Source organism: Herpailurus yagouaroundi, unplaced genomic scaffold, assembly GCF_014898765.1.
Source record: "Herpailurus yagouaroundi ecotype Mexico unplaced genomic scaffold, PumYag 216, whole genome shotgun sequence".
Classification (NCBI taxonomy): domain Eukaryota; kingdom Metazoa; phylum Chordata; class Mammalia; order Carnivora; family Felidae; genus Herpailurus; species Herpailurus yagouaroundi.
The window spans coordinates 16,033,577-16,046,593 of NW_024412447.1; the positions used below are offsets into that span (position 1 = coordinate 16,033,577).

A 13,017-nucleotide genomic window follows, 5' to 3' on the forward strand; every position below is an offset into this window, starting at 1 on the left:
CTCTTCTGGGTTTTTTTTTTTTTTTTTTTAGTTGCTACGGTAACTCGTTTCAAATATACAAATATTTGAGTTCATCTTAATGTGTAATAGGGGGAGAACAAAGAGAGCAATGTGTGCAAGATTTCAACCCCCGTGTCATAGATGCAGTGTGCAGGTTTAATATTTGTTTGCCAGAATAGGAATATTTTAAGTTGTAAGAGTGTGTACTGAACAGTTGCTAGATTCTCCGCACTGCTGATCCCACAACAGTCCTTTCAAGTGGACGCTGCTGTCTCCCATTTTGTAGAGGGGATTCTGAGGCAAAGGAGTTCAAATCACTCTTCAGAGGTCATGCAGCTGGTTACAAAGAAGACCAGGTATAGCAGATACTCAAAAGCCTTCATTCATTCCACCATCACAGTTTTCCTCTATTGTACACAATATTCTGTGGTGCAGTACCACCCACAAACTTCGCTCCAACGATGAGAGTTGAGATGTGGTTTAAAAAGTATGCAGAATACATCAGGGTGGTTGTCTTTCTCTTCAGTCTGCATTCCTCAGGCCTCTGCACCCAATGGTGAGTCCTTGGTTAGGAGAGAAGGATGGTGCGTACTGGAAGGAGCAACCTGAATTTTAATCTTCTGGCTGTTCATCGCTGTGGCATTCAGCACGCTTCTGAGGTAACTACTTTCAAGTTAACACCAAGCCTCGAGTTTCTCATTTGTGAAATGGAATGATACTGGATTACCTTACCACACTGGATTATAGATTAAATATATAAAACATCTCACACAAGTATGTAAGAGGTACTCAAGAAATAGTAACTATTTTTAAGTTTACAAAACAGAATCCTTTCTCCTTCCTCTCTGGTCAGTCTTCAATTCTTTCATTCACTACATTCATTCTTTTAAAATGTCTCCATGGGGGGCGCCTGGGTGGCGCAGTCGGTTAAGCGTCCGACTTCAGCCAGGTCACGATCTCGCGGTGCGTGAGTTCGAGCCCCGCGTCGGGCTCTGGGCTGATGGCTCAGAGCCTGGAGCCTGTTTCCGATTCTGTGTCTCCCTCTCTCTCTGCCCCTCCCCCGTTCATGCTCTGTCTCTCTCTGTCCCAAAAATAAATAAACGTTGAAAAAAAAATTAAAAAAAATAAAAATAAAATGTCTCCAGATGGTGTGCTGTAATAGGAATTCTGGCTTTGGAGTCAAACACCTGTGTGAACTTGGGCAAATTGCTTAAACTCCAAGTATCTGTTTCCTTATCCACAAGATGGGGATAAAACAGTACTTACTTAAAGAGTTCTTGTGAGGTGTGGGGTGCCTGGGTGGCTCGATGGGTTAGGGTCTGACTTTTGGTTTTGGCTCAGGTCATGATCTCATGATTCATGGGTTTGGGCCTGTGTTGGTCTCTGCAGTGTCACTGCTTGGGATGCTCTCTGTCTGCCCCTCCCTCATGTTCCCTTTCCTGTCTCTAAATAAATAAACTTTAAGAAATAGTTTTTGTGAGGTGTAAATAAAATAATACATGTAAAGCTCTTAGTGCCTGGTATACAAAGACACTCACATGATTGTTGTATATGTGCTGCCTGAGTGAGCATGGCACTCACATCATTAGTAGTATTCCCATTGTCACCGTCTTAGCCTTCGATTTTTTTTTCCTTACCCCTATTCTGCTGTGTCTCACGCACCATATGCAGATTAATCTTCCAAAGACCATTTTATTTATTTTCAAAAAAAAAATTTTAAATATTTCTGAGACAGAGCATGAGTGGGGGAGGGGCAGAGAGAGAGGGAGACATAGAATCTGAAGGAGGCTCCAGGCTCTGAGCTGTCAGCACAGAGCCCGATGCAGGGCTCGAACTCAGACTGAGATCATGACTAGAGCTGAAGTCGGACACCCAACCGACTGAGCCACCCAGGCACCCCTCCAAAGACCATTTTAAATATATAAAAACCCTCAATGACTGCTCTAATCCTGTAGGATAAAAAGCCTAGATTCCTTATATTGTCCTGGAAGTCATCTCTTGGATTTTCTTAAATTTTGTACCACAACTTCCAAAAACATACTCTGGATCTTGACACAGATCTTCTGTCCTCCATATTTGATTCTGCTTTGTTTCAATCTGTGCTGTCCTACTTACCATGCCCTTTTCCCCTTTGTAATTTTAATCTAAAACAAATTCCACCTGTACTTAATTTTAAGTGCCACTTTCTCCCTGAATCTTTCATCCACAGTGAATAGCCATTCCTTTGAAATCCTTAGAACTTCATAACCACTTAACCTCCTAACCACTTGTTTATATAGTATTTTGTATTTTTAGATCAACAGTTAAAAATTCAGTAACTGGTTCATTCTTTTTTTGTCTGGTATGTGCAAGGCACTGTAATCATATGCCTTTGTTAGCCAAAGGAAAAACTACATTTAGAGTGTAAGGACCTTAATGTCTTAAACATCTCGGTTCCTACACAATTCTTGCTGTAAAGTACAGCATACCCAGACAGACACAAGCCATGTTAAAGCAACACTCTATTAGATGTTCTAACTAGATTTTGCTCACCTTAGGTACTAGAACCTTTACAGTTTAAATATAGTAGCTGTAGAAATTGTGTATTAGTTACCTATTGCTGTGTAATTACTCAAAAACTTAGTGACTTAAAGCAACATATCTCAGTTTCTGGGATTGCAGAATTCAGAAGTGGCTAACAAGGTGGTTCTAGCTTAGGGTCATGAGGTTGGAGAGTAATTAGGCTCCACTTTTTGAAGGGAGTGTCTAAGAATCTGTGGATGTATTTTAAACCACCATGGTATGTTTAATTAGTTTAAGGATGTTCATTTTATTTTTTTATTTAAAAAAAAATTTTTTTTTTCAACGTTTATTTATTTTTGGGACAGAGAGAGACACAGCATGAACGGGGGAGGGGCAGAGAGAGAGGGAGACACAGAATCGGAAACAGGCTCCAGGCTCTGAGCCATCAGCCCAGAGCCTGACGCGGGGCTCGAACTCACGGACCGCGAGATCGTGACCTGGCTGAAGTCAGAGGCTTAACGCCACCCAGGCGCCTCTAGGATGTTCATTTTAGACAAATTGGAAAATATGACCAAACAAACAAAAAAAAGGAAATCACTACCCAGTGGATAACATCACTACTTGAGTGTACATAACTCCAGCCTTTAAAAATACATGAACTTTCTCAATATAAACCTACTATGTATACTACTTTGTAATTGTTCTTTCCCTTGATACACTATGAAGATACTTTTCATGTCAGATATTCTTTCATGATACTTTAAATAGCTGCATAGCATTTCATGTGTATATATCATAACTTTATTTCTGTATTGTAGGATACTTATTAGTTTTCCCTACTTTATGGAATTTGTTAAATAAACATCTTTATAGCTAATTTCTTTCCACATTCATGAGTGTTTCTTGAATTCCTGGATTTCTGTGGAATTTCTGGAACAGATGTGCATAATTTTAAAACTTCTGGTATCTACAGCCTAATTTGGGTAAAATTTTATTGTAGTCATCAGGAGTCCATTCATCCAAATGTCAGTATCAAATATCTGTAACAATGCCTGCAAGAATTCTTTGTTCAAATTTTGATCACTGTGAATTTGTTGAGAATGACTGAAATCACTATGGAATGAGAAGTTGTTACATACATTTTACTGAAGAGGGAACTTCAGCATATTTATCCTGGCCAACTACAAATGATATGTAGCAGAATTCTGAAATTTTTTTTCAATTCCTGTTTTTATTTTAATTTTTACATGTTCTTAATCTGTTTTTGAGTAGAGGTAATATATTAACTGTTTCAGAATCCAAAACATAGGAAATGTTTTCAGTAAAAGTCCCACCTTGTGCTACAGCCACCCAGTCCTACTTCCTGAAGGCAACTAACAGTGTTTAGTGTTAGCAGTGTTAACAGCTGCAGATAGTTTGTGCATATTAATAGTCTTTTCTCTCCATGTTACACAGCACAGTACATTCAATTCTGCCCCTTGCTTTTTTTCTCTTGACAGTTTCTCTTGGTATCTTTCGTACTAGTAATAACAGAGAGGCTTTTTTATTCCTTTTTATAGCTGCATATTGTGTGATGTGCCTTTTTTAAAAATCAGTATTATACTGACAAGAATTTAGGTTGTTTCCAATCCTTTACTATTACAAAATAACCTTGTACAAATACCTAATATTCTCTCCTCAATGTAAGAATTAACAACTTAGCCAGGTATGATTAAAATTGTCTCTGTTCTGGATACCTGTCTTAATTGTCCAAAATTATGCTTATTCAAGCTCTTCTGCTAGGATGTCCTTTATATAGGGCTCCTTTACTCCGTCTCTGCTTATGAATTATCCAAAGGCAAGTACAATGTCATATCATTTGTAAAGCTTTCATTATAGTTCTATGAAAATAAAACTTTTTCATGAAAGGTTACTGCATTATTTACCCTTCGGTTCCACAAACATTCTGCTGTTACTGGAAACAATGTGCTTTTACTGGAGAAACTACTAACCTCTGGTGGAAGGGGAAATTTTCTGTTTGACATCCTAGCAGAAATGGAGGGTCCACCTTTCCTTTTCTGCTCCATAAATCCCATCCCATCCCAAGGACCTTCCCATGAAGCCGTCCTTGAAATACCACTAACCAACTTTTCCACTACTGCAGAGGCCCTAAAACGTTACTGTTCTAAGTATGTCACATCGACAATCACTAAAACATACAACCGTGGGGCCTTCGCAATTGCTGTTCCCTCTACCTGGAATGCCATTACCCTTGATAAACATTTTGTTTGTTTCCCTGCTTCCTCAAGCAGTCTATTCAAATACTAACTCTTCCCAAGAGTTCCTGCCCTCTCCAACCTCTAGCTCCCCATCTCACTCACTATACTTTGGCTTCATATCACCACTACCTGATTTATGTAGACGTTTCTGTCTCTCCTCAAACTTTAAATTCCACGAAGGTAGAGTCTTGTTTTATTTGGTGCTGTATCTTATCTGTAGAACCTAGCTAGCACTTGGAAATCATTCAGAACATTTTTATTAATAGTGAATGAATACTATCCCAATTATGGGCACAAGTTTTATGACGTAATGAAAAGGGTCTGAAACTATATAGTAATACATAAATGTAAGGCATTATTACGATCTGATCTTAACTTGTTGCCTGAGTCCACAAAGAAGAGAAATACAAATAGAATAAACTCAGCTTTGTCGGTGTTGCCTAAAGTTTTCAGTTTCCTTCGTTCAGTTCACATTGTGTGCCCGCACTGTGCCTCAAAAAAATACCCAAATAAATAACCTTAATGCTGAGAAAAGTTAATTTGCCTAAGGTCCAGTTGCAGAACGCCAGATAATCTGCCTCGCTCTCAAGGCTGGATCTGTCTACCATATATTTGAAAGAAGTGCGACGGTCCTCATACCCTACAAAGCAAACAGCTGCTCAGACTAGCACCAAGCTGGAAGTACTCTTGCAGAGTAACCTCAGGCACTTCCGGTCTCCTAAATGAACCTGGGGCGGAGCTCATGACGTTAACCGCGTACGACGACGCGCCGCCATGACGTCCTGCTCTTCCAGTGACCTTCAGGGCACGCGGAGACGTCGGCGATCGAGAGGCCTCTGCCTGGGCACTGATTGGTCGCGCGCGGAGGCCAAGCCCGCCCCCCGTTTTCCGCTCACCAGCTCGCAGAAGCCGCCGGGGTCTCCGCAGAGTCTTGCGTTTCTAGACGCCGAGCCGCCCTGCAGTTGCCATGCCGCGTGGAAGCCGGAGCCGTACCTCCCGCGTGGCCCCTCCGGCCAGGTGAGACCACCTGGGGGGTGGTCTGGGGCCTTGCCGGCGCCGTGACGCACACGGAGGCCGCAGTAGGCCTCGCCGCCGCCTGGTGGAGGCTGGCGGAGGCTCGTGGAGGCCGCTGTAAATGCGGCGGCCTTGGTGCGTCTCCACCCGCCGCAAGCTGGTTGTCAATGGGCTTTGGCTAGGTATCCCGTTAGTGGCAAACTTTCAAATTTCGAGTGTCCGTGAGTTATTACTTAAAATACTGTAGAGCTCATTTGAAAAGTATTTTGAGTTTGTTTAAATAATCTCTACACCCAACATGGGACTCGAATTCAGGATCCCGGATATCAAGAATCACCCGCTCTTCCGACTGAGCCAGCCAAGTGCGCCTAAAGCTCATTTTAAGTTAAAATGGGCAAGTCCTCCAAAGAAGTGGATATTTGTAAGCGTAAACCGGCTGAAACTTTAAAAGTAGCAGAAAAAAACAAAAAACAAAAACCAGTGTTGGAGAAAGGTAGTAAAATCAGGAAAATGATCTCATTTCAATAAACTGGATAATCTTTGAGCACCAGCAATGAGCGTTCCAGGGACTCAGCCCAGTCAGGGACGTAGTTCCTAAAGCCTCACACGTACATGATGTTTTTTAGTTCATAAAATACTTTAAATTTTTTTTTAAGTTTATTTATTTTGAGAGAGAGCGAGCAGGGCAGGCGCAGTGAGAGGGAGAGAGAGAATCCCAAGTAGGCTCCGTGCTGCCAGCGCAGAGCCTGATGGGGCTTAATCCCACCACTGAAATCATGACCTGAGCAGAAGTTAGTGTCGGCCGCTTAATTGACTGAGCCACCAAGGCTCAGTTCATAAAATACTTTTAAGATGTACTGCCAGTTATACTTTAACCTTAACACCAATAACCTTAGGGATAGATGTTATTTCTGTTTTACAGAAATCAGGAAACTGGAGACTCAGAATAAGTGACTTGTCCAAGGTTATGCTACCAGTAAGTAGGAAAGCCAGGTCTGACCAGAGTTTTCCAGTGGCCAGTTTAGGACGTTTAGCACAGTACCACATTGCTTTCCAGCAGTAAGGTGGATTGTGTTCACACAGGATGCTAGGAGTGTAGGGAAGCAGTTCACTTAATGGAAAGAAGCTTCTCCCCAAAGGACAGAAAACCGCATTTTTGTAAAGTGATGCCAGATGCCACCTGATTGGAAGCAAAGTCATTAGCTTTTCTGACCTAGCCTTATTTGGTTGAAGAGCTCCCAAGGAAACTATCTAAAAATGTGCAGAGGGAATATAACATGTGAAGATTTTTAAAGCAGTGCAGGACATGTTAGTGAAAATGCTGAAAGCATTTCAATGTCCTACGGGATGGGATACAATTGAAATTTTGGTGTAACAGTTCAGGCAAGTCACTCCTATTTACTGGTCTTCGATTTCCTAATCTGAAATGAAGGAATTAGATTGTATTATTTCCCCCATATGACTATTTGCATATGTTTACTAAGATGATACCAACTCAGTTACACTTAACCTCACTTGACTGTCCTAAAATTGCCAAGTCCCACATGTTCTCCCTCTCTTAATATTTTTTACCTAATACTACATGACATATTTTCCTTAATTGAGCCCTCAATAGTGTCATGAAGGCAGAGGTTTTTGTCTTTTAACAGGTCGATTCCCAGCACCTACAATGATACTTAACCCTAGTATCTGAGTGGGTGAATTCTCTAAGGACCTTTTAAACTCTTAATATTTTATGATTTTTATGAGGTATTGGAATAACTGTGTTCTGTAAAGCTACTCTAGGGTATACGAATACATAGAAATGCAAAAAGCAGGCAAAGATAGTTTATACTTGGTGATTATAACCTAAAAAGGTTAAAGAGACAAAATGATGTGAATAGTTCTGGGAATTGTGTTGTGTAAAGTTTTCTGGTTTGCATAGAGTATTTGTATTTAAGAATTAAAAATGAAGATCCTGAAGTTTATTTTCATTTACATTTGACTTTTGAACAATGTATGGTTTAGGGGCACTTACCTCCAGTACAGTTAAATCTGTGAATAAATTTGGACTCCCCAATAACCTAACTTCTGTTAGCCTACTGTTGACTGGAAGCCTCACCAAAAATATAAACAGTTGATTAACATTAACATGTATTTTGTGTGCTATGTATATTATAATACTGTAATCTTACAATAAAGTAAGCTAGAGAAAAAATGTTACTAAGAAATCATGCAGTACTACACTGTAGTTATCAGAAAAAATCCACATATAAGTGGACGCGCAAGTTCAAACGTGTGTTGTCCAAGGGTCAAGGTACAGTTTCTTTAAGCTGACGATTTGAAACCTGGTAGGAAGTGTGAACTTCATACTTTGTGTTCTTTTCTTTCACAGCCGGGCACCTCAGATGAGAGCTGCACCCAGACCTGCGCCAGCCGCTCAGCCGCCGGCAGCAGCTCCACCATCTGCTGTTGGCTCACCTGCTGCTGCACCCCGGCAGCCAGGTCTGATGGCCCAGATGGCAACCACTGCAGCTGGCGTGGCTGTGGGCTCTGCCGTCGGGCACACGCTAGGTCATGCCATCACTGGGGGCTTCGGTGGAGGAAGTAATGCTGAGCCTTCAAGGCCTGACATCACTTACCAGGTAGGATTTTATGCATTTTGTTTTCCAGTGGTATATTATGAGAAAAACCAGTGCTGTTAACAGAAAACGGGTTATCAAAAGCCACATTGGCAGCTGAGTTAGTGCCTTAGGCCAGCAGCATCAAGTACTGTACAAATTGTATTTGTTCCCAGGGAGTAGAATAGCAGTTCAACCTGATCCACTGAAAAACAGCCATTTTCCCCTTATTTTAAGGAATTTGTCTTGGTGACTCTTACCTAATTCAGTCTCCATCTTAGTTAAGTATTTAAAAATCTCTTTAATAGCTCTGTGCTGTTTTCTGATCTTTTATCTGTTATTTGCCCACTGCCCCTCTTTTTTGAAGTATGTGAATTTTCTCCTCTGATGGGCTTGAATGTATACTCTGTTGTGTTTCTGGTATATTTGACACTCATCCATCTATTTTTCTGTAATAGTTCCACTTTGTCATTCATGAAACTTTTCACTGAACCCCCCCCCCCCACTGGTATTTAGGTAGGCACATAACCATTTCACTTTATTTGCATGTTTGTTCTTGAATCTTTCTGATTATAACTGGAATTTTGTTAAAGCCCATTTGCTTTCTGCCTTAAAGTTTTTCACTTTCATTGTTATTAGATGGACACTTGAATTTGCATTCTGGTTCCAGTTATGGTTCCCCAGCTGACCTCAAAGACATTAGATACTGTTCTTTGTTCAGGTCTAGATCTAATTTCCTTTCTCAATGGTCCTGAATGTTATGCCTTTGCAGGAGCCTCAGGGAACCCAGCCAGCATACCAGCAGCAGTTTGGCCCCTGCCACTATGAGATGAAACAGTTCCTGGAGTGTGCCCAGAATCAGGGTGACCTTAAGCTTTGTGAAGGTTTCAGCGAGGTGCTGAAACAGTGCAGATTTGCAAATGGTAGGTGATGCATCAATCTGTGATTAAAACTGCATCTGCTCGGGGAGGGGAGGGTGGGTGATGGTATTGAGGAGGGCACCTTTTGGGATGAGCACTGGGTGTTGTATGGAAATCAATTTGACAATAAATTTCATATATTGAAAAAAAAAAAAACTGCATCTGCTCAGTTCACAGCATGGTACTCCTGGACCCTAGAGAACTTTGGGAGTCTGTGTTTAATAAATTAATCTGACAAGTTAGAGGAGATTTGGTTTACATTATTCTAAAAATAATCTAACTCTTCCAACAAAGGACTAGTCCAGAGGTTTCTAGTCATAAGCTTTTACCAGTTATGTTCTGAATCTCATTCTTCCATAAGTGGGTATAGATTAGTGTGTCAGATCTTGTTCTGGTTATAGGATGTGAGTGATCTAGCCATAAAGCTGTGAATAGAAAATTACATTCCATTTTCACCGAAGTCCAAGAATGGACATAAAGACTCATGTGTTGTTGGCATTCCCCACACCTGATTTGAGAGAGAAGAGTTTTTTAAATCCCTCAGTGCAATTCTGATATTTGGGCTGTCTAGAATGTTGACAGTGAAGTTGTTTTTACATAATTTCCTCCTATCAACCTAAGAATTCACCATCTATTAAAATGCTTATTTTCATTTTCAGGCATGAACTGATAACCTTGGGCTTTTATCCCTCTTATTATCATTTGGAGGGCTTCTGCTTTGCTAAGAAGGTACAGCTATTGTTCTAACTTACCTTTTCTGTTTGCAGGATTAGCCTAATCAAGAAGTTCAAGTTGAAGATATGGAAAATCATCTCCCATGACCAAGTTAATTTAGCATAAAAATATAACTGATAGTGAAGAAATAAAGTGTAAAACCACCAGTTAAACCTCTCCTCTATCATTAAATACAGCTTTCTTCAGAATTGGAATGAAAACAGGTGTTCTTACTGCATTAGAAGTACATTGTGAGATAGTTTTGAGTGTGGAGCTGGGCAGATGTTCGTATGCCTCCTTAAACCAGCTTTTGTGACATTGTGAATTAATTAGAATAAAGTGATTTTCTCCCGGAATGTGGCGTCTTTTAAGTGACCTTTTAAGATGTGGTTTTGAAGATTATAAATTAGGTACAGTATATACGTGTTGAACATACGCATTTTGCAAAAGAACACAATTGTCTCAACATGTCTTTATTTACTTTGTAGTCTCAGTATTAAATAAGCATCCACCTGGGGCTCCTGGGTGGTTCACTTGGTTAAGCAACCGACTTCAGCTCAGGTTATGATCTCGTGGTCTGTGAGTTCAAGCCCCATGTTGGGATCTGTGCTGACCGTTCAGAGCCTGGAGCCCATTTCGGATTCTGTGTCTCCCTCTCTCTCTGCCCCTCCCCTACTCACACTCTGTCTCTCTTTACTTCAAAAATAAATGAACAACCACCAAAGTAAATTAGCATCCACCTGGAGGACCTGACAATTCCCTGAGGAGCTTTTGTAGAAAAGTAGTTATGTCAGGAGTAGCTCACTAGTAAACAGTGCTCGTTAAAAGGGTTCTGGGGGCGGGGGGGTGGGGGGGGTGGCTGAGTCAGTTTTAAGCATCTAACTCTTGTTTTCAGTGCAGTTTATGATCTCAGTTCGTGGGATTAAGCCCTGCGTCAGGCTCTGTGCTGACAGCATGGGGCCTGTCTGGGAATCTCTCCCTCTCTACCCCTCCCATGCATACTCTCAAAATAAATAAATAAACTAAAAAAAAAAAATAAAAGCTCCAGTTGGAAGGTCAATGTCTCTTAAACTGAGCAGTAACAGGAAACTGTTTAAAATAATACTTCTAATCGACTGAGTGATAAAGGAAATGTAGGAATAAACCCCATTACAAGTGCATTCCTGTGGCCAGGTCAGTACATGTCCTGACCGCTGATCTTTCCAATTAATTGGTCAGAGATGAAAACCATTGTCTTTTGCAGTCCCCCTGCAGATGTTTTTCTTGTGTAAGGTACTGTAGTTACCCTTTCTTGAAAGACTCAAGCTCATTGCAACTGCCCACTCCATGTTGCCTTAAGGAGATAGACTCAATTTGGGGTGCATCGTTTTTAAAAATGAACTGAGCTCTATTTCTCACAACTCAAAAATTCATTCGCTCAGAGTTGACCTCCAGTCTACATTGTGCTCTGCAGTTTTCCAACTTCCAAATACACCTTTTCAAGGCTGATTTTTTTTCCCCATCTATAAGTTTCAGAGACCTGTGAGTAAAGTGGTATTGAGATTAGTTAATTGCTGCCTGCTGCCCGCTGCCTCCTGTTCTCAGCTGTGTTCTTAGAATGCCCTACTCTTCTTGAGTTCCTGAAAGTGACCAAGACCACCTTGCCTGAATTACCACAGACAGTTCACAACTGGCAAGACCCCAGCATATTTGCTTCTGGATTCATCTGTGGGCTCCTTTGTCCATTTTCCCTGGAAGTATGTGAGTTCATAGTGTTAATGCCCCTTATGTCCAAGGGCCGATGGCATATGGTGACTAGCCAAATAGTTTATTGTTGAATCAGTGAACCAAAGGAAAATGAACCACTGACATCAATAAAATGCAAGAGTCTGGCTGGCCTGGCCTCTCCCTTGTAGGAGCCAGGGCTACACAGAGATGGGCACAGGGAATAATCCACTAGATGCACTGGCCCTTTGCCCTGAGTTCAGAAGGGATTTTGTTAAGCATTGAAAGTATAAAGCACAAGTCCACTCTACAGCTTTGCGTCAGGACCACAAAAAGAGGAGGTGGGAGCTTACAGTAAGTGAAAGGAGATTGAGGTGTTTTCATCATTGGAGCCAGATGTTGCATCTCAGTTAAGCAGAGGCCTTAATGCGTAGTAGACCCAAAGTCCTTCCCAGTGCCCATTTACATAGAAATCAAGCCATTTATATAGAAATCTTTTCACTCCCAGGAGTGAAAGAAATAGATGGTCAGCATGAATAAAGGAAAGAGCTCTTGGGCCCATACCTGGGGTTCATCTAGGCCTTCCTTTCCTACTTCATGACCTTGAGCAAGTCACATTCTCTTTAAAATTGCCTTAATACCAGAGTTTTGGGGTCCAAGTGAGAATGTGCAAGTGCTTTGTGAAATGCTAATCAAATGGGTGCTTGTGGGCTCAGCCTCTGGGTGAAGCACTGTAGTAGCCCTCCCTTCATTTGGTATATTAGAATTAGGGGTTTGAAAAAAGGTAGCTTTAGGGGCACCTGGGTGGCTCAGTTGGTTAAGCATCCGACTTCGGCTCAGGTCATGATCTCTTGGTTGGGGGTTCGAGCCCCGCATTGGGCTCTGTGCTGACAGCTCAGAGCCTGGAGCCTGCTTTGGATTCTGTGTCTCCCTCTCTCTGCCCCCTCCCCGCTCACATTCTGTCTCTCTCTCAAAAATAAATAAACATTAAAAAAAATTTTTTTAATAAAAAAAAAAGAAAAAAGGTAGCTTTAGAATGAGAGAGAGCAACATGTCAGTGTCAGCATGTTGCATACATTATTTCCAATTCTGTCAACCTCTTAAGGTAGAATCATACTGATGAGGGCCCTCACTCAAAGAGCCCAAAGGGGCACCCTGTCAGAGCTCATATGCTTTTCCTGGCACACGGACCTCCTCCCAAAAGACCACAGGCTGAAAACTAAACGGGTTAAGGATGAAATCATGGAGGCAGGTCAGAGATGGATTGCTGAAGGGGATGTTCCTTAACCTTTAAGGTCTGCATTC

The 13,017-nt window shown here is 41.4% G+C and overlaps 1 protein-coding gene across 1 annotated transcript; it reads left to right on the top strand.

Annotated features, from left to right (window-relative positions):
- The first annotated feature begins 5,614 nt into the window (after window positions 1–5,614).
- Window positions 5,615–10,360, top strand: CHCHD2 (coiled-coil-helix-coiled-coil-helix domain containing 2). The gene is made up of 4 exons (XM_040456246.1): window positions 5,615–5,777; window positions 8,149–8,398; window positions 9,147–9,297; window positions 10,062–10,360. Exons 1-4 carry the CDS (start codon window positions 5,728–5,730, stop codon window positions 10,070–10,072), a joined length of 462 nt encoding a protein of 153 aa, XP_040312180.1. The 5' UTR covers window positions 5,615–5,727; the 3' UTR covers window positions 10,073–10,360.
- Window positions 10,361–13,017: the final 2,657 nt, after the last annotated feature.